The sequence below is a fragment of the Silurus aristotelis genome (assembly GCF_946808225.1).
Source record: "Silurus aristotelis genome assembly, chromosome: 23".
NCBI classification, from domain to species: Eukaryota; Metazoa; Chordata; class Actinopteri; order Siluriformes; family Siluridae; genus Silurus; species Silurus aristotelis.
The window spans coordinates 3,666,983-3,692,408 of NC_139596.1; the positions used below are offsets into that span (position 1 = coordinate 3,666,983).

The 25,426-nt window shown below is 39.4% G+C and overlaps 4 protein-coding genes across 9 annotated transcripts in view; 1 reads left to right on the forward strand and 3 right to left on the reverse strand.

Moving 5' to 3' along the window:
* The window catches only part of LOC310717971 (D-amino-acid oxidase-like), a 188,335-nt gene that overhangs the window by 52,596 nt on the left and 110,313 nt on the right, over nt 1-25,426 (forward strand). The gene's annotated exons all lie outside the window — the stretch shown is intronic.
* Nucleotides 4,946-14,817, reverse strand: tmem119a (transmembrane protein 119a). Its single transcript, XM_083526452.1, has 2 exons — nt 14,441-14,817; nt 4,946-7,570 (listed from the first exon to the last, which is right to left on the reverse strand). The coding sequence occupies exon 2, from the start codon at nt 7,555-7,557 to the stop codon at nt 6,880-6,882; it is 678 nt and encodes a 225-aa protein (XP_083382578.1). The 5' UTR covers nt 7,558-7,570; nt 14,441-14,817; the 3' UTR covers nt 4,946-6,879.
* selplg (selectin P ligand) lies at nt 15,907-22,100 on the reverse strand. The gene is made up of 2 exons (XM_083526426.1): nt 19,279-22,100; nt 15,907-18,894 (listed from the first exon to the last, which is right to left on the reverse strand). Exon 2 carries the CDS (start codon nt 18,883-18,885, stop codon nt 17,938-17,940), a length of 948 nt encoding a protein of 315 aa, XP_083382552.1. The 5' UTR covers nt 18,886-18,894; nt 19,279-22,100; the 3' UTR covers nt 15,907-17,937.
* Nucleotides 22,286-25,426, reverse strand: part of coro1ca (coronin, actin binding protein, 1Ca) — a 42,001-nt gene continuing 38,860 nt past the window's right edge. For all 5 annotated transcript variants that reach the window (XM_083526350.1, XM_083526351.1, XM_083526352.1 and 2 more), the window contains 4 exons: nt 24,861-25,006; nt 24,541-24,598; nt 23,046-23,306; nt 22,286-22,905 (listed from right to left, as the gene is read on the reverse strand). In XM_083526350.1, the coding sequence (XP_083382476.1) occupies nt 22,786-22,905; nt 23,046-23,306; nt 24,541-24,598; nt 24,861-25,006 (585 nt within the window). In that variant the 3' untranslated portion in view covers nt 22,286-22,785. The remainder of the gene's footprint in view (nt 22,906-23,045; nt 23,307-24,540; nt 24,599-24,860; nt 25,007-25,426) is intronic.

Below are 25,426 nucleotides of genomic sequence, written 5' to 3' on the forward strand. Positions count from 1 at the left end.
CAATTACCATATATACATTGGTAAATAAATTTCAGCAGTAATAATCAGTATAAACATAAAAATATTCATATTTGTTGGCCGTTTTAGTGCAAGTTAAAAAGCAAAGGTACAAAAATAGACGATTACGAGATGAAAGTCGTGGCAATACGAGATGAAAGTGGTACACTTTCAAGAAAAACTACAGAATTGCGAGAAACGTTTACCGCATTGCATAAAATGCATAAAATGTATGTTTTGCAATAAGGATTTTTTATTTTTTGGCGCATCAATACAGTTAGAATTAGTAAACAGAAAATGCAGCGGTTATGTAGGAAATTTACTCAGAAAAAAAGACATTAAGGAAATTGCCCTTTTTTGTACAGGCTAAAACGGTGACCAGCGGCTTATGGACCGCTACGATTCTTTTCTCTAAATTTGTACATTATTCTCTAAATATTACGACTTTGATCTCGTAACCTTAGATTACATTTTTTAACGTGACACTAAAATGTTGTCATCGTTGAAAAACCTTAAAAATTACATTAAGTGTTCCTTTGGCTGTTCAGTGAGGACTGAAGGGGTGCAACCCTTTGGTTTCTCCACAGGAGGCTCCTCAGAACCAGGAGTACAAATAGCAGGAGTAGTCCTGTCAAGACACACAACACGGAGAGTAGTGCTACAAGGGCCGGGTCACGCGACTGGGTCAAGGTCTGAGGAGTGGCCTCAACTCGCATTCCTCCATCACTGGTGAAGGGTATGGGGGGTAAAGTGCTCAAGAAAGCATTTTGAATGTTGGTGGTGGTGTTCAGACAACCAGGATCTTCAGGTAGTGTTAGGCTGTGGGGTGTTTGGGTTGTCTGAGGGACAAGGTAAGTAGAGTTCAGTATTAAACACTGTTCGTAGCTTAACCCTTCCAAAGAGGATTGGTTGGGACTCCGAGGAGAGCTAGATTCTGCATGGTTAACGACTGTGGAAGGCTGTCCATGCGAGTTAAAAAAAGAGCTTCTACATGAGCTTGTCACAGTCCGGGTTACATTAGAAGTAGGATTTGCCGATACTTTTAAAGAAAGCACAGGGATCACCTTGGAAGTGTTGACTGGTGCTAATCTCTCGCTAGATTTCAGGATTCTTGGACAGATAGCCACGACAGACAGGGTCAGGAGAAGCCTGTGTGCCAGGTGTAATGGTGCTGCACACACAAGATCTGTTGCCATACGTAACCTGTCCATCAGCAGCCACCGATACAAGTACACGATGTCACATTCACAAACCCACAGGTTATTTGCAAGCTCCACAGAACGTAGATTGGGTAGGCCATCAAATGCACGGTCAGGCACTGAGTGCAAGCAGTTGCTGTTGATTTTAAGTACCTGAAGGTTGACCAACACAGCAAGCGAAGGCAAGTCCAATGTTGAAATGCAGTTGGCAGACACGTCCAGGTGTGTTAGTGAACTTGGAAGGTGGGATGGCAGGCTTGACAACTGGTTCCCCCTCAGAGACAGCATCCTCAGCCGTCCCAGGCTCAGCAGTGCCCCAGGTTGTATGGCCCTGATGCGGTTGTCCTCCAGATCTAATCGTGTCAGATTTCCAAGGTTCTTCAGGTCCCCGGCGGTGATTAAAGTAATGCGGTTCTCTTGAAGCTGCAGACTTTCCAGGCTAGATGGAAGGCCACGGGGGAAGCGATTCAGCCGGTTGTGGCTAAGGCTCAACTCCTGCAGGCTGGAGTACCGCCACAGGACGTTGTCTATATTGCACAGGTGGTTTCGAGCCACAGACAAAGCCGAGGTGGTGAGGGGGACTGAGCGTGGTAAGACCTGGAGCCCCAGTGACTCACACAGGATCAGAACACCTGGGCGAGGACAGCAGCACCCCGGTGGGCATGAGATTTGGAGTGGGAGGGAGGCAATAAAACCGCAGAACAAGAGCAAAAGAACAAGGGGGAGGCGAAGGTGCATGGCTCACTGATAAGAAAACGGGGGAAAACAGAATGCAGAGAAAAAGTTAAGCAAATATGCAAGTCAAGGTAAGTCAAGTATTTGTTAAATTTGTATTAATACAACGGATAAGACTTTTTCCTCAACTTAATTATTTTAAGAATTTTCTCAAAATAAGAACAAAAGAGATGCTCAACATGGTCAATACAGGTGTTACAGGTTCACAGGTACTCACCATCGTCATGCCCTCCTGGTTCCTGTTTCTCAAACAGGACGAGGCACACAGTCCGCTAATGGAACCTTTCATCTCTCAGTTATCACTCTCCCTCTTCAACAAGTTCCCAGAACTTGCTTTGCACTGTGTTCAGACAATTCCAGGCAACAGCCCATCAAACTTTAATGGCAGTCTTAAGGTGTTGCCTTACCTGGTTTGTGTCTTCTTCGCCATGTGAGATCTGTGTTGCTCTGTTGATTTTACTACCACCGTGAAAGCCCAGAAAGTACAGGATTTAACATTCAGAATCGCATCTTTAATCATAAACCTTTATCCTGCTTTAAAGATCAGCAGAAGTCCAGGTTCTTTGAGTCACTCATTAGGGCAGTCTTGTAAGAAAGGCAGTATCTAAGTTCGGCCATATGGTAACATTATTATATATGTGGTCGTAAACTGATCAAGCTCCTTGCTAAGCCTTCAAGGAAGGGGCGGGTGCTAAAAGGTGCCAAAATCCCAGAATAATTCAGTACTAAAGGCACCAAAAGTAGGGGAAACTTGAGCCGGAGGCTGAGGTGGTTTTAGGGGCTCCGGTTGCAGTGACTTGTACTTTCGCTGGTTTACGTTAGAACTCGCCAAACACGTGGCCTCGTGCCATTGCAACGGGGGATTTGTTTTCATTTATAAACCTCGTTTGCATTTTTCTCCGATAACGATCTACAGGAAGCGTACTCGCATTATACGTGAACGGAGTAAATTATTTAGTGATTGCTAATTGCTTTTATACTCAAAATAGGCTCAGCATTATAGGGATGATTGAATGAATATTGTGTTTAAAGCTTTGACACCTTGAACGTGCTTAGCCAGAAGTAACGGAAAAAAAAATTCTGTCAGAATAGACACGTTTTGATTTCTTGCCCAAACCGCCAAAACATTTCAAAAGAGGACAGAGAGACTGACAGAGTTATACCGAGAGTGTATCCTTTTTAGTTCAAGGCCAAATCTACGAGACCTGAATCAGACCTCTTTTCAGAACAGCACGGAACAGCAGCTCTCATAAGGGCCTTCTGAAACATTGATTAGCTTTTGAATAGCAGACCGCTTTTGACAATAGGCCTCTTTGTGCTGCAGTTCTTTAGCCTTAGTATGAACAGTGCCGAGACACTTATTAGCGCCAAGACGTTCCAAACTTCAGATCTTCGGCTGGTTGACATCAAAAGCTCATGTTTTCTATTCCATTTTTTTTTTATTTGAAGCTTAAATATGGGTCTCATCTAAGGCCCGTTAAAATAATTTTTAAAAAGTGGAGGGGGAGCTATTACACACCCAAACACCTAGGCACATAGACTATATTGATAATCATTGTATTGATATTCGTGATCATTGAAAAACACAGTAGGAGAATTTCAAATGGTTCCTGATACAAATCCTTTTACAAACCATCAGCCGCAAAGCATTAAAACCAATTGTTTCCATTATCTAGTGTGTTTGTTTACACAAATAAATTTCATCAAACCAGAGAATTTCATTGTAGAAAACTGGAATCTGTTAGCCCACGTCCTATATTTCCTAATGGTCCCTATTATCGTCCAGCAGATACCAGCATATGATCTACAAGTTGATCTACAAAGAGTGTAATATTGGTCCTTAATGGTTACCACTTGGCAAAAGATGCCTTCAGTGGAAGGTATGACCCGTAAGAAGCCTACAAATACCATATATAGATCGAATTTGTAATGGCCTAAATGGCTACCATGGGAATTGCACTGGTTTTAATAGAAACTTCAATGCTCACTTTTAGTCTTGATATATAAAGGGCAGAGGTGGAAAGAGTAATAAAATATTCTACTCAAGTAAAAGTACTGTTACTTCAATGAAATTTTACTTAAGTACAAGTGAAGTTACTGGTCTAAAAATCTACTCAGGTAAAAAAGTGAAAAGTAGCATAAAATGTACTGAGTTACTATGTTTTTAAATGGTGGAAGGTGGGGTGGGGGGGATTCTAGTGTAGTTCAAAAAGGAAAAAAAAATCATCTAAATCCCAAACTAGTTGTTTTTAATTGAACACCTTTACAAATCAAAGTGCAATAACAAAATAATGAATTAAATAAAAAAAACACTACAGTCGTTAGCGTAATGTGAGTCATGCAATTTCACAACAACAAAAAAAGTTATTTGTCATTCAGAATTTAGACTGCCTTTTTCCAAAGAGACAAATCAAAACCATGGTGCAAACTAAATATATAAGTATTATTAACTTACTTCAACCTGCTGGTGCATGTTCGATGTTGAGTGTTTATAAGATGCCAGTTCGGTCACCTTGGGAAAACATTGCTAACACTGCATAATAAAGCCGTTTCCTTTCTTGAAGTCATTTCAACTGTCTTGCATTGATGTCAAATCATTTGCTTAAATATGTTCAAGTGTTTGTTTCAGGAGAATCCGACGGCGTTTTGCTTTTAACTGCATCTTCGTCACTGGCATCTGTCTTATCCGTCGCCATTTTTCTTTTCTGTGAGTTCCCACTGCATTATTTTTATTTCATTTGTTTTTGACTCAGTAATGGATGTGATTTAAAATGTATTTAAGTGCAATACTTCATACAAAACATACCTCAGTAAAAGTAAAATCATTTTTAAAAACAACTTTAAAAAGAAGTAACAAATCAATCACAGTAACGTGAGTACATTTAATTAGTTACTTTCCAACTCTGATAAAGAAGTTTTGATATCTTACTTGTACCTATCAAACTATAAAATGTTTCCTTTAGTTAGATATAAAAGTAGTGCTGTTTTGTTCACACACTAAAGACAAAAGTGCATCACAGCCAACAAAACGATTTAATGTGACATGTATTATAAAGTATACTTACAATTGAAATAACACATATAATCCAAGCAGTTGCTAAAAGCCACCAAGATTTTCAATACAACAAATATTCAATGAAAAGGCACTGATGCAAACAAGAACACAATGACCCAAGAATATTATTATTACTATTATAGAGAAATAAATATGTATATGTACCAAACCCAAGGTGGTTTATATCCTTGAGTCCAAGATACAATCCAACACATACACTATCATAGAGTATTAAAACAGTATTAAAACAATAGTCTTTTATGGTTCTATGGAGAGACAAATGCATTTTCCAGTATGAAAGTTTTTTTAATGTACATGCTAAAAAAAAAAATTTTTAATGTACACGATTTCACTTTATTTCCATAAAAAAAATCTTCCCTTAGCATGAATATCAATAAGCATTACACACCCATGTCATTTGGACAGACAACTTTCAGCCCTAATACCTCTTGTAAATCTTGCCAAAGATGTTCTTCACCAGTTGGAGATTTCTTGCTTGGGATCCCAGAACAATAGGATTTAGATACAGTGACTGGGATGTTCCATGATAGATGTCACCTTCAGCCGACTGTTTGCTCTCAAGATAACTCCTACAGAGCTTGGACGTATGCTTCGGGACATTGTCTCGTTGTACGGTGAAGTCGGTTCCAATTAGACGTGGTGTAGATGGAATTTCATGGTGTTGAAGTATGGAATGGTAGCCATGTTGGTTCAGGATTCCTTTCAACCGGAATAAGCCTTAAATCTTCCCTGCTCCATGACAACCCCAAACCATTAGGCTTCCAACTCTATGTTTGACTGTGGGGGGTGAAGCGGTCTGCTAACATCTTCTCTCCTGTTCTCCATCTTACAGAAGTTCTTCTGTTAGAGCCAAAAATGTCACATTTGGACTTATCTGCCCACAGAACGTTCTTCCAGTCATTCACTGTCCAATTCTTGTGCACATATTCTTCGAAGCGCATGTTTTAAAAGCATGATGGTCTTCAAATTACACGTTGCTTTAGACTAATTTACACCACAACAATCTTGAATTGTTTTATTCCGATTGGTCAGAATTGATCATCAGCACTGACAGTAAGTTTACCAGTTGCAAAACACATAGTTAGCAACCCATTCACAGGGCTGTCTATAGCGGACACTTCCGGTAATGTAATGAGGCTACAAGTAAAAAGAAAACAAACAAACAAAAACCCAACAAAGAAAAAAACACAGTTTTGTAAGGTTTACTGTCAGGAGACTTACTTTTTTGTCAGCAGTTTGTAACAGCGAGGGTTCTTTTGGTCTTGTATTTAAGGGGTTACAAACCTTTGGTTTAACAGAGAGAAAAATAGATAAATATTGAGGGAACAATGTTTTATAACCAAATGGATCCCTGTATTTATTAATGGATAAAAATATACAAATCCTTATTGATTTTATTCCATGTTAAACACCTCAGAGAAAACAATATATAAATAAAGAAACTTAGCCATTTTTTTTTTTTTTTTAATCACAGGCCTCTACATTAAAAAATAAACATTACTGCAATTTTATTATTTTTGTTGACACACATTTTAAGATATACGACAAGTCCGAAAAAAAGAGCGTTGTTCTTGTGACAATTAATACAAAGCATTCAATGCAGTGTAGCAATAAATTATGAATAATTATAACCACTGGCACGATGAGCACACCAGTAAGCGGAGAACTTTTTTGTAATGAAAATGGACCTAACAACACTTTTGCTCAAATCAAGAAAGTTTAACCTGATCCCCTTTAAATTCAGCTCAACAAATTGGTACAAGGTTGAAAAACTGGCATCCGAGAAGTAGACGACCTCCATCCAACGAAAGACTCATCAGAACCGGATTTATTCCCAGCAAATCCAGAGGAATTCTTAACCAACCTGTCTTCTTAATGCGAGGCTTGGTTTGCTTTTCTCAGGTGGCAAGTACACACAGGTGCCTGGCCATTGCTTGCTGTGGATGTGCTCGGCTTGGGCTCCTCCTTATTCTTCTTCTTTTCTTCCTCCTTCTGTACCTCTACCTCCTCCACATCTTCCACTATCTGCACCTCCTTCGGTTTTGGTCTAGGATCCTTGCCATTCTTTTCGCCCACAAGAGCTTTGGTCGGAGCACGCAGGTAGCTTGTGGTAACACTGCGGGGCTCTGTCAGTCTTTGTTCCGCCCCCTTGCTTGGAACGCTCATGTACTTCCGGGGGGCATGCTTCTTGGGCGGATAGTAAGCCTCGAGTTTGCGCTTGTGGCTCATGGCCGAGGCACAACAGGCAATGAAGATGATGACGATGAGCAGCGACATCACTACGATAATGAGGAGCATATTGTCACGCAGGAAGTCCACCACCTCGTGAAACAGAAAGTGTTTGATGCGGATAAAGGTGGTGGTGATGCTGAGAATTGGCGTGGGGGACGGCGGAGGTACGTTGGTGCTACGGGCCGTCGGGAAAATCAATTCACGGTCGTCTCCACTTCCCTCCACGGACATGTTGAAAGGGAGTGCCATAGTAGAGCAGCTCCAGCTCCAAAAGGCAAAGAGGAGCACGAAGGCTAAACGTGGGCCCATGGACGACATGGCAATGCAACACCTAAAAGAATAAAAACATACATGAATAAAGGGGGTATATTAGAAAGATTTTAAAACGCACAATTCACAAAAGTTTGTGGACACCCAAAGATAAGATTTTGAGTGTGTTTGTTGAGTAAAATCAGGTACTGATGTAGGATGAGGAGGCCTGCGGTGCAGTAAGCGTTCCTCACAAAGGTTTTTATTAGGGTTGAGGTCAGAGCTCTTCACGAACACACTCCGAAATCTTCCCGGTCAAGCAAACAACCAAAATACTACCATGCATTTGATATGGTTACAATAACATACAACTTCTTCTTTTATTTTCTACATAAACAGAGGAAACAGAACAAATTTTACTATCATTTGTTAGAAAATATCTGCTGTTCTTTAAAAACGGGGAAGTGTGAGCAATGCGTTGCGGCTTCCCTTTTCCCTTTTGGCCTCTTTAGCTCAGGAAAAGGTCAATGTTATCATGCAGATATGAAGTAACTGGAACAAAAATAAAAATCATGCAAGCATGTAATCAAGAGAAACTGAAAAATGTTTGAATACCTCAATCTGATCGAGTTATTTTATTTAGGGGCAAATGACAACTGTAGCTTTGACCAAAACCTCCTCCATGTAAACCAAATGTATCAAGTAAAATTGGTGGCAGGATGGTGGTATGTGATTTTGAGGATTCCAGTCTACATTTAGTCCCCACTTGCTGTTATATTAACCTCCACTCTTCTGGGAAGGTGTTACTGGATTTTGGAGTGTACTTGGAGTGTAGATTTGTGCTCATTCAGCCACAAGTGGATAAGTCAGTCAGGGGTGCAGTCAGCATTCCAATTCATTCCAAAGGTGTTCAATAAAGTTGATGTCAAAGCTCTAGAATCAATTGAGCACAGGGGCATTGTCATGCTGGAACAGGTTTGTGTCTTCTAGTTCAAGTGAAGTCCAAAGACGACATCTGGGGAAGAACTAAATCTGGCTGGAAAAGTCAGTACTTTTGTCCATAAAGTGTACCATCCATTCTTGATCATTTGCAATTTGAAAATAATAATAAAAAAATAATTTAAACACCTTCTCACAGCACAAGGATCTGTGTGGTGTTTGCTCTGGGTTCATAGATTTTCTCCCAGTAAAAAACAAATCAGCAAACTTATTTGGTTAAGATCAGGCTAACATAATTTGCCTTGCCTTGTGCAAAAGTATGTGTGTGCATCATGCCCTGCAGTGGACTGGTAGCCAATAAGGCTGTATTGCTGCCTAAATTCTTGGGATTGATTCCAGAGCCACTGCAATCTTGCAGGAATAAGTGACTGTGGCGTAAACAAATAAACTGTTTTGATTTAAACACTGTTAACCTACAATTAATTTAATGGATTCCAGTTATTTTACCTGAATTGAGAACGGTTTTAGATTCTACAGAAATCCCATTGCATGTCCTACCGCCTTTGTGTAGTCTATATTTCCTAAGTTATGGTATCTGCCATGTAAGCTGCCATAGGTAACAATCTCAACCACCAAACACATTTTCCTCTTGAGTCACGGGAAGAAAGAATCATGTTTGTCTGGCTTTGAGAGAAATATCTTAACAGAATATGGGTTCGTTTCCAAAGCTTACAACTCTTAATTTAAGGCAACCAATGGCTTAAATCAAGGACCCACCAGTGGTAGTTCGATGGTGCTGGACTGGAACTTGAAACCTTTCATTTCTAAGCCCTAGGACTTAACCATTGAGCTACCAGTTCCCAACTCATGAACATTTCTAATATTGTAAGGTTACAACCTCAAATGTGTATTCATTTGGGATTGGGAGTTATTTTTTTATTTTTTTAATTAATATATATACACATCTAATTTGCACAAAATGTACTAAAAAAGAAAAACGTTTTATTGTGGTTCAAAGATCAAATATTTGTTAGTTGGATGGGTAGAACCAACTTTTCTGCATCTATAGTACATCTCAGATGGATCAGCTTGACAAATTTGAATCTTGATATGTTTGCCAATTCCTTTTGACAAATTTGCACAAGCTCTGATTGGATAGATGGATCAATGACCATTTTCAAGACTTGAAACAGAAAATTGTTTAAGCCATTCTATATTGAGCATTGCTATATTTATGGTTGTTGTGATGATGGAAGGTAGGCCATTGCTTCAGTCTTTAGTTTTTTACAGACTGGAACAGGTTTTATAATAGGACTGCTTTGTATTTGGCTCCACCCACCTTTCCTTTATGCCTGACCTTGAACAGCATTCCCCATAACATGACACTACCAGCACCATGCTTCACTGTGGATGCAGTTTCCACAGGGTGAGAAACAGTGTTTTTATTTTCTTCTTTTATTTAAAACTTCGAATGGGCTGTGGATATTTACAGTTCCTCCAGAGTTACCCATGAACTTTCTGTGGATTCTCTGGCTAATGACTTCATTATCTTTTGACAGATGACCAAAATACAGGGTTTTGGTTGTGCCATATTCTTTCCATTGAATTTTTACAACAGATCACTGATTGAAACTGTACATTCTTCTTTGTCCCAGATGTTTTTTTCCTTGTTTTACAAGAAGTTTCTGGAGCTATCTAGAAATAGTTGGATTAAATTTGAGGTCATGTGACACTTGAAATGTGCACAGATGTAGACTCTATTTAACTAATGTAATGTTTCATTACATTGACCTTTTTTTCTACTGCTCCGATATAAAGTTTGATGTAAAATCCAAAATGAGTCCATTTCAGTTCCAGCTTGTAAAAATATTAAATAAAAATAAACAAAAATCAACGTGCAAAGAGGGGAAACTATTTGGATAGTTTCATAGAAATCTATGACACATCTGCACTTCCACAGTGTTTTCATCCCCTCTCATCACTCTGTGTTAAATCTATTTTAGTTATTGCAATGCTTTAATTACTTGGGGTGGAGCTGGAGCGAGTCAATGCCTGGTTTGTAATTCCCACTGATTTCTACCATCCGCTCACCACAGAAAAAGCCTGAAACATACATACATATGGATAAACAGATAAATAGTTTGATTTGTGGATGGTGTCGATGGTGCAGAGTTTTCAGGGAGGAAAGAATCAAGACTTTTCATATAACTTGGTATGAAACGACTTCTGGAAATTGCAAGGAAAAAGCTTGTAACACTGTAGGAGATATAATTTGTGGAGTCTGGAAAGTTTGTTTTTCCTCGTTTTCATTTTCAGACAGAGAACAAGAGACAGCTGGACAAAGCAAACAAGAGAGAGAGAAAGAGAGAGAAAGAGCAAACACAGCGTGGGAGACATTTGCCTTTAGCCTGTATTTTCTTGCTATTTTAGTTCAGCTGTAATAAACCAAACCAGAGGAACTATTTCTGCTCTCGCAACCAGTGCCAGTCTAACCACAGTGCACTGTAAAGAAAAACAGAAAAAACCCTAAACACAACTGCTAGGTTCTTCTGAAATAATCAAGCCCGAGGAACCCAAGGCCATGATCTGTATAGATGATATCTGTATATGCATAACATGTCCCTACTGATACAATGCAGTGTAACAATAGAAATGCTGTAAAGAGGAACTCCTCGAGTCAAACCCTATTTCGATTCCATCCATGTTCCATTTACTGCTAAATAAAAATGCTAGAAAGAACCAAACAGTGTGTTTCTAAAACAATTCTCAAAAAAATGGGCCAAAATGGCAAATATAAATCTTTTTAATGGTCATTAAATAATACTTGATAATTATTTTAAACATTATTTAAATAATCTTTAAAAAAAAAAAAAAAAAAAAAAAAAAAAAGCAAAGCAAAAATAGAACATATTTACTCTTGAGACTGCTTGCTGCAATGAACTATTTTAGGAAAAATAAAAAGCAATCCACTTATTGTACCGTCTTGTACATAATAACGATTAAATGCAAAACTATATCACATGACATGAAGTAAAAAAAAAATAATCCAATAATATCTTTTGGGATGTTCTTTTTATTTTTAAAGATCAGTCATTAGTTGGACTTCTCCCACACCTAAAGCAGGCCATTAAAGGCCTGATAAAAAGCTCATAAGTAGAACCAGGATGGAGTTCTCAGGATGACTCCTACGCAATTTGTCTATTGCTTGCTAATTATTTGACAAAGTAATTTGTTGCTAAAACCAATACAAGCTTCCTATTGTGGCATTTTGGGCATATTTGTGTTTTTTTTGTTTTTTTTTTGGGGACCAGAAACATACAATTAACATTCCATCTACGGTACATACACTGTAAAAATAAAAAATATAAAAAATGCCATGAAGAACCGAAAAGTCTGTTTCTGCAGCATAAAAGAAGCTTTAGTTTTAGAAGAATTTTATATATACCAAGAATAGAAGAATGTGTGGTTCCTCAAAAAAACATTTTGGTTAATGATTCTTTCAAAGAACTGCTTTTTCATTTGGTTCATTCTTTTCTAAGAAGATTTTCTGGTACTACAAAGAACTATTCCCAAACCTTCTTTATAGAGCCGCTCAAATGAAGGTTCTTTGTTCCAGCCTATTTAGTTCAGTTATGAGATTATATACAATCAGAATTTGGATTATTGAGGATGAAAAACCTTTTTAAGAAGTGTGAAAGTTCTCCACGGATGGTAAAGGTTTTTCCCAGAAACATCCACCTTGGCAAAATTGTGTACTTGTGATCTAGACACATAGATATACAAATGCGAATCATATACGAAATATGAAACATTATTGGATTTCTGGGACCGCCTGCGTATCCTGATTCCTGAAAACGCAGTCTAGATTTTTTGGCCATTAATTAGCCATAAAGACCATGTACAATGTAAACCAGATCCTAATGAGAGGTTAGCCATGAGCTCCTGGAGCTAATGTGTGGGTGTCTCCTGCATGCTGAAAAACAGGAGGAAAGAACTCAAGCTAAATTATATGCTGAAATTTTCTGCTCGGTCATTCCGGGCCAATATGATTGCGAGGCATGTGGCACCGATGAGGAAAGAGATGAAGGTCTACTCTTTTTTTCAAAGCAGAAAAATGAAGTGGGGGAGGGGATCTAGCATGGAATATGAAATAGTATTGCTAAAAAACTAGCATTTCAATGTGGTGGTTTTTATTTAGCCAGAACTTCCTTAAAAAAAAATGAATAATTGTTCCATCATTGTTCTACATTCACCCCAGTGGAAAATATCGCCCTACGCTTGAGTTAACTCCAAAGAGGTACAATTTGCCAAGGTTAACCCATGAGAATGATCGTTCCCACCGGTGAGTTAACACAATATCGCTCAACACCGCTCAACGCTTCTCAAGGGCCCGAAATGTCAAATAAAAAGCTTTCATTGGTCTTCCCAACAAATTATTGGCCAGAAAATGAATGCAATGATAAAACGAATGCACTCCTGAGACACTCCCAATGCCACAATTTGCTCCTTTTTTTGCTGCAATGAATTGTTTGAGGACAAATTTTCATCTTCTTGTATGCTTGTCTTTGTGTACACAAAACATAAAAAGAAAAGACAAAAAAAATTAACACGCCTGGATAGACAAAATCCTCCAAAAAAATTTTTTTATTTGAAGGACTTTAAAAGATTAATTGTTTTGCATGGTTTTCTGTGACACCTGATGCAGGTAATCAAAGGCTATAGGGGGACAACTGTTTCTGGAAGCAATGAGACTTTGGATCCGAAGGTCATGAGTTCCAATCCCAGCCACACCAAGGTGTGCCCCTGAGCAAGGCCCTTAATCCCATATCTCTGCTCAGTTGCCTGGATGAGATGAATGTAATTCGCTCTGAAAAAAAAGGGCATCCGCCAAATGCCATAAATGCAAATGTAAATGAATTAATGCTTGTATATAAAGCCAAAAAAATGGACCTCAACCTCGCAGCACTTATCTGCCCCCACACTTCACTATGCACCACTGTTTGACTGGTCCTATCATCTCTCAGGGTACAAGGAAGACATGCTTCAAGACATTTCTCTGTTCTGGCACCCTGATTGTGGAACAAGCTTGATGTCTGAATAGATGAATCTCTAGCAGTCTTTGAACAATGTCTGAAGACCTTCCTGTTCTAGAGGCTCTTCAATTCTTCGATAAAAAAATTGCTTTCTATTTATTTACTCTCCCAACAGAGTTTAAGGCTAATTATATTCCTGTTGTCCTAATGAACAAGCATCAGTATGCATTTATCGATTGAGACTACAAATCGCAAAATACAATAATTGTAAATATAAATGTAAGGGGCTAAAAACAAGCTCATAAATGTTACCAGGATTGATAGAGCAGGAAAAGAAATCATTTTTTGCTAAGACCATTCAAAGCGTTTTTGGGGCTTGGTCCATTTTCTTGCACCAGGAATGTACAAAAAAGATCCGAATCACTTGCAACTTTCTATAAACTGAATCGAAAAGAAACGTTCTAAGTGAACAATACAAACAATGAGGAAAAGCCTTCATTACACATCTTGAGTCAGTTAGTTTGGATGGTGTAGATCAGTGGTTGAGATGTTGACCTTCTGATCTGACGGTTGTGAGATAAAATCCCAGCACCACCAAAGATGCCACTGCTGAGCCCTTAAACAATGCCCTCATCTGCTTAGCTGGATAAATGCAATAATCCCTTTGCATAAGGGCATCAATGCCAAAAGCCCATAAATGAATTAGGCTTTTATAGATGCCAGTTTTAAAGAAGAACCCAAAAGAGGCTTTCACTTTTAACATACTATAAGATGTACACAACAAAACACGGATTATTTCCATATAGGATACAAAATTTTAATGTAGTGTTGAAAACGAATGTCAAAAAGCTCACATAATCCAATAGTTATGCTGCAAATTAACTCTGAGGCGATTCCCATTTCTTTTCCCCTCACTCTTTAAAGAAAAGGTTAAAGACAACCCAAATGACATTCATCCGAAGAAGAAAAAGAACACTTACCGATGATACTGATGATAACTCCGTGGTTATCGGAGATCCCAGCGCTCACCCTCGTCCACAAGGCAGCAAAGTGAAAAGACAAAAGGAAGATAGGAAAAAAGGGTGTGAGGAACACCAGCTGCCTCTGTGCTGCACTGAGGAGACCACAGCAGATTGTGCTTTTGTGTAGGATTCCCAAGATTAGTTATGGGGAAGAAAAAAAAAAAAAAAAAAAAAAGACATTTCTGTGAGCATCTCCCGCCCTCCTTCCCTCCAATTTTCTCCTCCTTACTTGGCAAAGATGGTAGGGTGGTCAAACGGGTTTCTTATGGACAAGGTTCACTTATAAGACCGTGCAAATTCATCAATGTTGAAACCCATTTAGGACTCAAGCTCTGATATCTGACTTTTTATTTTATTTTTTTAAACAAAACACATGCAATATAGAAATCTGTTTAAGAAAAGCCAAAAGTGGAATATTTTTTAATAAATTGAATAGATTTAATAAAAAATACAATATTCATTTAATTATTTTTATTATTACTACTATATACACATACTGTATATATACACACAAAATTCTGATAGTTAGGGAAAAAAGTTTGTACTAATATATTACATAAAAATGTTTGAAAAACTATTATTGTATTATTTATTTAAAGTAGTAAATAAAACATTCATGACAAGAAATTCACAATTTTTGTCGAGTTTACACTACATGTATAATTCGGCTTGAAAAAGGAACCGTCAAAAGGAGAGAATCTAAAACCTCGAACGAGTATCGCATTGCACTGTATATATAAAAATAAAACATGATCTCCTGTAATGCTGACTGCAGCCCAGGCCTCCTCACCTCACCTACATCAGTATCTCACTTTAATTACCTTGTAGCTGAATGACCACAACTGTCCACAAGCAGACCCCAAAATCTAGTGGAACATCTTCCCAGAAGAGTGGACATTATAAAAAAACACAAAATGGGGACTGGATGTGGATTTTGATGTTCAAAAATCTGTTCAGGTGTCCACAAACTTTTGTCCATACAGCATATTTTAGAGCTTTCAGGCCACATGTTTGGAGTTAAGTTTGAAGTCCGATGTGGTGCGCACCTCCCATGGGTGAGGCTCTGTGGGCGCTGGGTGTAGCACTTATTTCTGAACCTGGTTTCTGCTATGTCTCTCATCAGGCCTTTGCGATTACAGCCTCCTGGCCACAAAAAAACACACACAGTTTGCGTATGCACAAGGTTTTAAAATAAACCTCCCATCTACAGACCTTCTACCTTTATATTAGATCCTGTCTATATAAATGTACAGATGACTGCAGTGTACATGGCATCACATGCTGCACACATCTTTATCTAAATTCAATGTTTTTTTTATCTGTTCTGTTCATCATTAACACACCCAAGAGCAACTTTGAAACAATGTGCAAACACAAAACCTTATCTGCCAAGCTTCAACCTCAACTTCAGATCAGTCTTGATGATGATGTTGCCTGTGAAAAGGCTGAAACCTTTATTTATGCTGGCTGACACCATGTTGTCCGGTATAACGTATTGTAAAATATACACAAATCTCTTCAGATGGTTTAATATATGAGTGAATGGAGGAAAAAAAACCTCCTGAAACTCTGTCCATGGAAGAAATGTATATAGCACATAAGGATTAAATAGTTTTCTCCAACTGTATTAAAACTATATTAAAAAAAAAGTTACAACCATACATATAGAACATTCAGTAAATACAAAATAAAATTACTATATTATATACTATACAGTAAAACTTACTGTATCAGCTCATATGGCTTCATGTCTATTGCAGACAAGTGCATGAGGAATCATGGATTATTTCCAAAGCAATATTTATATTAAAAAAAGAAATAATAAAATAAAAAAAGAGAGAGAGAGAATATTCACAAAAACTATAGAACTATAGACTAAGCAAATAAATAAAAGCCGCCTGTGAGGAGTTTTTTTTTCTCGTTAAGCCCTCATTAAAAGGGAATGAACGTACAACTTAAGGCTGATGGAGCAAATGCAGGCTGAAAAAAAGGGGAATGCCTGTTGCTATCTCAGATCTCATTTGCTGTTTTGTATTCATATTTATTGAATCTCAATTTAGTTGAACTTGCATGAAGGTTGTTTCTTTTTTTGTTTTTTTCCTCTCCCACTGGTATATTATTTTTTGGTGTGCCAGCTAGCCACAATAATGCAGCTATGGAAGATAATGGAGAATGTAGTTTCTTTTTTTTATCCTGGTAAGACAAATATCTGGGCGCCTGATTACGAGACGTGGTAGCTCATTAGTTAAGATGTTGGACTTCTCATTAGGCTGAGGTCAAATCCCCGCACCACCAAGCTGCCACTGCTGGGCTCTTACATTAACGTTTACTTTTTTTAATTTGGCTGGTGCCCTAATTCAGAGCGAATTGTATCATTTATACAACTGAGAAGTTGAGTGTTAAGGGCTTTGCTAATGGGCCCAGCAGTGGCGGGGTTGGTTTGGTGGCACGCGGATTTGAACTCATGACCTTCTGGTCCAAAGTTTAATACACTAACCAGTGAGCTACCACTTTCCTTCTGGCTCTTGAGCAAAGCCCTTGCAATTCCTTTGTATAAATTAGAAAATTGAAAGCCAATCAGGATAAAAGTAAGTAAATCTAATGCCATATGCAAATGTGGGCATTCTCTTGAGGTCGGTGTTATCTTAAACCCCGATCCTTACCACTAATCAAAATCCCAGAACCATGTCGAATGGAACATAAGGTATAGCTAACAAGCACCCGACCTGCTATTTGGAACTTATGAATCATAAAAGAGGTGACTGGAAACAGGAACACCGCTGTACAGAATATATCAGTCAACAAAAGAATGAGGGTAAATGATATTGCAATGTACTCGATACAGTTACTGAGTAAAACCTTCCTTCTATAGAAAGGACTACAAACCCCCCACACACATGTAAAGCAGTTCATTAGTCATAAGAAGTCATTTACAGGTTTATGTACCACACATTGCTTAAAATACAGTTCAAGGCAACAGTCACTAGGAAGCTCTTTTGGGTAACAAGCAGACGCACAACTCTATTTAAAACCACACTTCCTCTCTCTCTCTCTCTCTCTCTCTCTCTCTCTCTCTCTCTCGTCTAATAAGTCCACACACTTCCTATGCAACACCAAGCACAGACAAATATTATCATCCGTGCTGACAAGCAGCTTTTGTTAGGCCTCGGGGGATGCTCACTTCGTGCACGCATCAGCAGTTGACAAATATGTCGTAGACCAAGTGCAGGAAATTTTGCTCGGTTGATTGAGCAGTCTAAATCTTGTTTGTGCAAGTACAAAGTTCTTTAGGCTTGATTAAATGTAGAAAATCTTGATTAATACAAAGAGCCAGTGGTCTTACCACAGACTCCCTGTCAGGAAGAAAGATTTAAGAATTCCAATTGTTCTCCTCGATGGGAACGTGGAGTTTGGATTTTCGAGTCAGATTTAAGTACAAAAAAAAAAAATAATCTCTATGCCACAACTTCAGTATCATGCAGGAAGCTGTTGAGGGTGAGATCATCACCGTCTTCATCCTCGGTGATTGGGATCAGTGCGCCGTTGCTTTTAGGGTGCTTCGGGGTAGGAATGGGATAATCGGTATCATTCATGAGGGCTGATATGCAGACCATTTCCGTCCCGTGAAGCAGGCTCGCCCTGTGCCTTTGTCTCAAGCCAGCCAACTTCGTGGCCAACACAATGGTGGTCATGATAAAGATGGTCGCCAGAGCGGCCAGACTGGCGATGACAATGAGACACCGACCCACGAGGCCTTCTTTTTTTGGTTCGGCCGTGGGACAAATCCTGGTGGTTGATTTGTTAGGTTTTTGGCTGTGATGTGCCGTAGTTGGCGTGTGACTCGAAGTAGTTCTGACTTTCGACGTTGTCTTTATGGTTGTTTTTGATCTGGTAGGTCCTCCGGTGCTCGAATGAGGTGGCGGAATCGCGGTGACCGAATTTGTAGCATTCGTTCCGTTTGCTCCGATTGAGGCAGGAATTGTGGGAGTGGAGCTGGCCATGGTGGGGTCCGAAGTGCTATTTTTCTCAGGGAAAGGGCTTTGTGGAGGACTTTCGGTAACTAAACTTTCGTTCCCTGGCGACTTGTGTTCGGTGCTGTTCGTTTCAGTTCCTTCGATCTTCGAAACGTTTCCAGAAGTTCCATTTCCCTGCGACGGCCAACTGTGGGTCGTTTCAGAAGTGTTCCGGCTGGGCGTAGGAGCTGCAGTAAAACTTTCGTTGCGAATCCCTGTGGTCTGTGGAGGTCGGCCGGTGGGCTGAAGTTCAGTTGTGTTGTCGTATTGCTGTGTGTGGTTGGAAACAGTTGAATTTTGTAGATTGTCTTTAAGCAATTGTTGACCTGTGGCCAAGCTGCTCGCAATCAGTAGAAAAAGAAACAACCTCAAGTCGAGCTGGTTAGTCATGGCTTTTAGCTGTAGAGCAAAAGAACAGGCAGAACTCACTTGAAAATAAATGCAGAACATACTGACTTACATGGTTAAGAAAATTTTTTAGATTTTATAACCGACATTTCGGAATAGGATTTTGACAATTTCTTTTTTAAACACAATGTTTGGCTCACCACGTGCGAGTAACATATTACAGACTTTCTTTTGAGGAGTTTATCCTGTATATCAGTCAGTTTTAGTCATTTCTTTTAGTTAAAGTTCCTGCCTGCTACAATGATGTCCTTCTTACTTCCAAAGTACTTTTTTTGTTTTTTTATTTCCATAAATCCAATCAACAATTGTACCAATAACAGATTATGGAATCAAAAGTTAAAAAGAGGTCTATGTACAAGTATTAAGCATAAATACCTGGTGGCTTTCTTGCAGCTCTCTTTCTAGTTCGCACGCCGTGTACCTTTTCCGAAAAACGCCTCGCTGTTTTTTTAATACAGGAAGTTGCCTCTGTGTCAAACCAAGCTGAGGTTTGAAACTGTGACGCAACCATCACACAAGCGAATAGGAGTCGGTTCAAAAGAAGAAGAAGAAAAAAAAACATCATCTGCAGTTCCCTAAATCCAACCCAATCTCTAAGCAAAAGACAATGACGACAGCAAATTGTGCAACCATCAAACTTGTCAAACATAGGCTACAAAGTCGCCCCCCCATTACATTGCAAATGAACAAGGAATGAATAAGAAATGACACACAGACTGATTTTCTTTCGTTCTTTCAGAATTTATTGGGTTTTATTCACTTTAATGTTCCATTTAAAGTGAACAGGGAAACTTTGGAAACTATGGCTTGGTTTTCAGTTTGACAGAGGCAGCATCGGAATGAAACGTTATATACAGAGCGGTTCGTGAAATCAAAAAAGTCACATACGCTTGAAGCTTTCGAGTCAACCTACCAAAAATATCCTTCGAAATCGACACCTACTCAATCAAATCAAACATGAAAAAAAAAATTAAAACACTTCATAACCTTGCAGAAAAATCAACCACTGTAACCTTATGAGGTGCAATTCCCAATTTGTAGCCAAGGAAAATGGGGGCATTGGTGAGGGATGAATTTCAATTAATCAAATGCAATGCAATTGAACTAGTGTGATCCGCCCAACAAGGTGTCCCATTGGTACAATTAATCACAAATCCCATAATAAAGAAGTCAGGCAAAAACACCTTTAAGACTATATTTGCTAATATGTTAACATTATTTGACCACCAGAAAATAATAATACATGATGGTACAGTTGGTTAATGGCGGCGAGGGTTGAACAACCCGGAAACCACTCACCTCGGCTCTATGGGCTATCATTAATGCTCGATGTTGGGAGGCAGAGTCGCCGATTGATTTGCATTTGATTTGTTCGATCCGTTCAACACATGAAAAATCGGATTCAAGGAATGAACGGTGCGCTTCTATAAAAACCACGAACATGAATTCTATTACGCTACAAACTAAAAGACAACACTAAACTGGGCTTAAAGCCTACCACGCTCGCCCTTTACATCCTCTTCTCATCATCCTTCCACCAATCTACCAATTCAGACAACATTCGATTTTCCCATGCATGCAATCAACCATAAAAAAAAAAAAACCCTAGCTAGCATATCAAAAATGGCACATATATTTTGTCCCCTCCAACAGCTCACACATTTTATTGCGATAACCCCATAAGAGCATCGAAACAAAGCAATCGGATGCAAGGAACCAACCCCAAAATCCTAAAATCCTTTCAATAAACCGTGCGCAAGAACAAAGAAAAAACCTGCAAAACCCCGCTCACTTCCCAAATTAAGTAAACCCAACAAAAAAACGAAAAATGTTCATCACATTTAATTCTTTCGCCGCTTTCACCCTTTTTTTTTATGGTCACCATCCAAGTTTGAAAAAGGTTTTGGTACCCCGAGTGCTTTTTCCACCTTCCAACCAATCAGATCCCAGGAAATTAGTGACAAAACAGTCGTTAGGGAGTTAATATGGGGATAAAAAAAAACTGCTAAATATTTAAATTCATTGTAACAACACGAGTGTTTGGGTTCATTCTCTCGAAACTCACCAATTCTCTCAATATTTCTAATCCATTTCCAAAAACATGTACAATTTAAACCTGGAATGTATGCTAGGTAAGTCAGTTAGTTGAGACCACCCAGGGCGGCGTAGTTATGGTTACAGGGTGTGTCAGGAGAGATGACTATAAGCACGGCCAAATGTGAAAGCACCGTTATATTCCTTTGACCGTGGAAAACCTCAGCCCATCGATAAGCTCTTAATTTGAGTCAGATTTTGTTACTGTTCAGTGATAGATACAGGAATTAGGATGTGGTCTAGACGAACTTTGGCTACACCCTTCTAAACATATGGCTAAGAGAACAGGGCAGTCACTTCCTGCACAACGGAAACAGGAAGTCAATGGCAATGTGTTGGTCTAGACTGCTCATTCGACGCAGACGGTTTTTCGCCACGCATTGAGGAACTTAACATCTCAGATAAAATGGTAATACTTTGATCCAGGATACAAAGGAAAAATGGTGAACGACATTAGTGCTGGTTTGTTCAAATATCAGTGTTCTTCAAACTAAAGAGCCTTGATACTGAAATCAGGCTCGGTCTGTAGAACAGAAATGGAAATACTGAATGACTGGGAAATAAAACCCCCCCCAAAAAATGCGGCTCTCTATTCTAATACATAGCGTATTATGTGCAACACCAATGACGTAGATTCTTCCATCCGAGACTCCGCAAGGTAACTAAAGACACAAATCAAAGACTGGGGCGAGTCCGGGACAGGGGTTATTGTGAGAAAATAGAACACGTGAAATCTTTATTGCATGCAATTGTCTAAAAAGATACTGTTTCAAGGGAATAGGCAAAAAAAAGATCAGACCTGAATGTTCATGGAATAACAATGCAAACCATTGAAAGAACAAACCATTTTCCAAAGGAAAGGAAAAAAAAAAAGAAAAAGAAATCAATGCATTGATATTGCCGTCCTCTGTCAACCTGTACGTACAGCCAGCTCGGTTAAAATCGGTGCCAAAAGATGATATAGGGATGCTTAAAACGGTCAGAAATCGAATGAATCCCCTCACTTGCATTACCAGCCTATTGCAATGTCCCTTATTAGTACAAAGTGGACTAAGTGTATGTGTGTATTAAAAAAAAAAAAAAAATCTATAGACAAATACTGTCAAGGATGAGCTATCTATATATCTATATCTATATATATATATATATATATATATATATATATATATATATATATATATATATATAGTTGAAAAATTGTCAACAAAGAAGTACGATGGTGAGAAATGCAATACTGAGTTCAATATTTGAGTTCAGCGAGCACTTCACATTGGAACAATGGTCACGATTTTCTTTTTTTTTTTTCTTCCCCATTTGAACTATATGGGGGGGAACGACCAAAAGAGGAATGATCAACACCTTTTCTTTTTTGGAAAAACACCAAATAAAACACAAGTGGCACTTTTCGGAACATGGTTTCAGTAAAAAGTAAGTTCTTGGCTTGAGAGAGAGAAAGAAGGAAAGAAAGAGAGAGAGAGAGAGAGAGAGAGAGAGAGAGAGAGAGAGAGAAAGAGAGAGAAGTAAATATGCTTCGGTCTCTCTGCTGCAGATTTCGCAAATATAACTGGTACGAGGGGTGGTTGGGTTTGGGGGGCTTAATGAGAAGAAAACAAAACAAAACAAAAAAACCACAAAAAAAAAAAAAGTCCATTTCGGAATGTTGGGCAGGTCTCAGGCGGGATGAAGTCGCGGTGACTGGCAGTGACTAGTCCCACCTGCCTGGCCAATAAGAATTTCCTGAACAGTAGCTGAGGGAGGGGTTGCTGGGGTGGGGAGAGACTGGGTCCTTCAGACGTCCATCTGGGACAACTGCTCCTCAAGCTTGGCGATTCGCTTTTCCTGACTGCTCACCAGCTCTCGGAGCGATTTGATCTCTTTCAGCACCTCGTCCAATTTCGAATCGCTTTTCTGTTACGGAAAAAAAATGTAAAGAAAGCAAGAGAGAGAAACGGGGTCAATAAAGAAAGAATATTACCAAGAGATCCATGTATGGAAGAAGCGAGTAAAAGCAATGGGACTTAATAACGCAAAGAAAGTAAGAAACGTACGGCACAAGGTGTGGCCGCGGTGGCGGTTTTGGCGGCAGGAGCACTGGCGGAGTTGTTCTCTGAGTTCTTGCTGGGCTTGGTCTTGCTGTCCAGGATGTTTTTCTTGACCACCTTGAGGTCGCGGTTCTTGGCCGGAATGTAGCCGTCCTTGAGCGAGATCAGGATCGGCTCGCCGTTTTTGCCGTCGAACCAGTCCTCGGCTTCGATCGCGCAATCTGGCCCGGCCGTGTCCGGATACAAATCGTCCTGGAACAGGTCCGACTGCAGGGGGAGAGAGAAGAAGTAAGAAATAGTTTAGAGAACTATCATTTCAGAAGAAACTTAATACGATGCAAGAAAAAAAAAAAAAAAGAAATACATCAAAAAGTCAAAGAGTCCAGAAACAACACCACCACCACGTCAGATCCTTCTCATTACTAATGTACTTTTAAAATACACTAAACAGGAAGGAAGCTTCCGGAGAACCTTGCTGTGACCTTGGACCCTGGTTTTTGAAATCGAACATTCATCTTGACTGGATGCTTCCTTGTTCAACGGCATTCGGGATTATATTTTGGATTGACCAATCACATGACCAATCCCATCCATTTGTCTTTGCGAAACATCCCATTCCACTGTTCTGGGAAGAGGTTCCACTATGTTTTTGAGGGTGGCTGTAGGGATGTGTGTTCATTCAGCCGCTAGTCCATTACTAAGATCAAGCACAGACAATACCTGACAAGATTTGAGGTTGACTTGGTGTTCGAAGTTCATCCCAAAAGCCTTCATTGGACCGAAGTTGGCTGGCATTGTGCACAGGGGGCACTGTCATATATACACCATATAATCCTGAGGAAACCCATACTAAATAAAATGTAGCAAAAAAGTTTTGAAGATTTGTGAGATTTCATACAATCATAAGTGTGTTAGTAAAGTCAGGTATTGATGTAGGTGAAGGTGAGGAGGGCCTCTGGTGCGGTCAGCGTTTCAATTCATCCCAGAAGTGTTTAATAGGCTTGAGGACAGAATGCAGAACAGTAGATCTTCCACTGCAAACCATGTAAAGCATATTTGCATGGAGGTGGATTTGGGTCTCATAGTTCAAGTAAAAAATTCATGCTACTGCATCCAAAGACATTTGAGGTAACAGTTTGTGGAAGTTGTCATATCTGGGTTTTGGGATTTTCTTTTCCTAAATCACTAATAACGAGGGAAATATCAAGGTCCGTGACGTCGGAGTGACGTGGGGCCGCCTTCCCGTGGGCTCACCACCTGCAGGAGGGGCCGTGAGGGACGGTGCTGTGAGGATTGGGCAGCAGTCCAAGGCGGGGGCCTGCTTAGACTGCTGCCCCCGCGACCCGAATTACGGATAAGCGGGAGAAAATGAATGAATGAATGAATGAATGAATGAACTAATAAACATCAAACACTTTAGCTAGTTGAATTAAAGTCAGTTACTGTTCATGGCAGGAACAGTAACATCTTAAAAAAAATAAAAATGGCAGGGAGAACTCACTTTTCTTGGCACCGTCATGATGATTGGCTCACACTTCCTCTCGTGCAGCTTGTAAAACCTGAAAACACACCAACAGGTTACACCGATTCCTAAATCCATGAAAATCTATAAGGAAATCGTGTGCTGCCCTCTACAGAACAATCTCACACAAACACTGTCAGACAAATACGCTACAGGAACAAAAAAAAATATATATATGATTGGAAGATCTTGGAAGAACCCCTCTGGTATGAATTGTATCCATGACTGCACCCCAGTGTTTTTTTTTGCTCAGGTGTCCACAAACTTTGTGTCCATAAAATCGAATGGTTTCCTCTCACCTGGCGATCTCACACTTGTTGACGTCCAGACCTCTCTTGGGCATGTAGCCCATGCCCCTCTGAGGCTCCTTGGTGGTGAACGTGCTGAGGTAATGCACGTAGGGCGCCTCTTCAGTGATCTCAAAGTAACGGATGCTGCTGTCACCCTGATGTAAAGGAGGGAAAAAAAAGAAAGAAATCATCAAAATAAGGAAGAAGTGCAGGTTTGAGAATGTCTCAGTAATAGGATGAATGTCTTATGCACTTCCACTGATGAAGTGATGTTTAATATGTTCATGTCAATTCATGCTTTCCTTTTTTCTTTCTTTTCTTTGCTTCATTCCCACCTTCTTTCCTATTTTCTTTGCTCCTTCATTCCATCGCAAGGTGGTTATTCCTTAAATATCCAAAACGAATTGAAACGTGTGCTTTCCTACTTAATTTTATTTTCTCATTTTCATTCTTACTTTTCCTTCTTGCTTTCCTACTTTCATCCCTTCTTTCTTTTCTACTTTCCTTCCTTCTTTACGCCATCACAACCCAAGGTCATCGATTCTAAATGACAAAAGCGAGTTGCAATTTGTGCT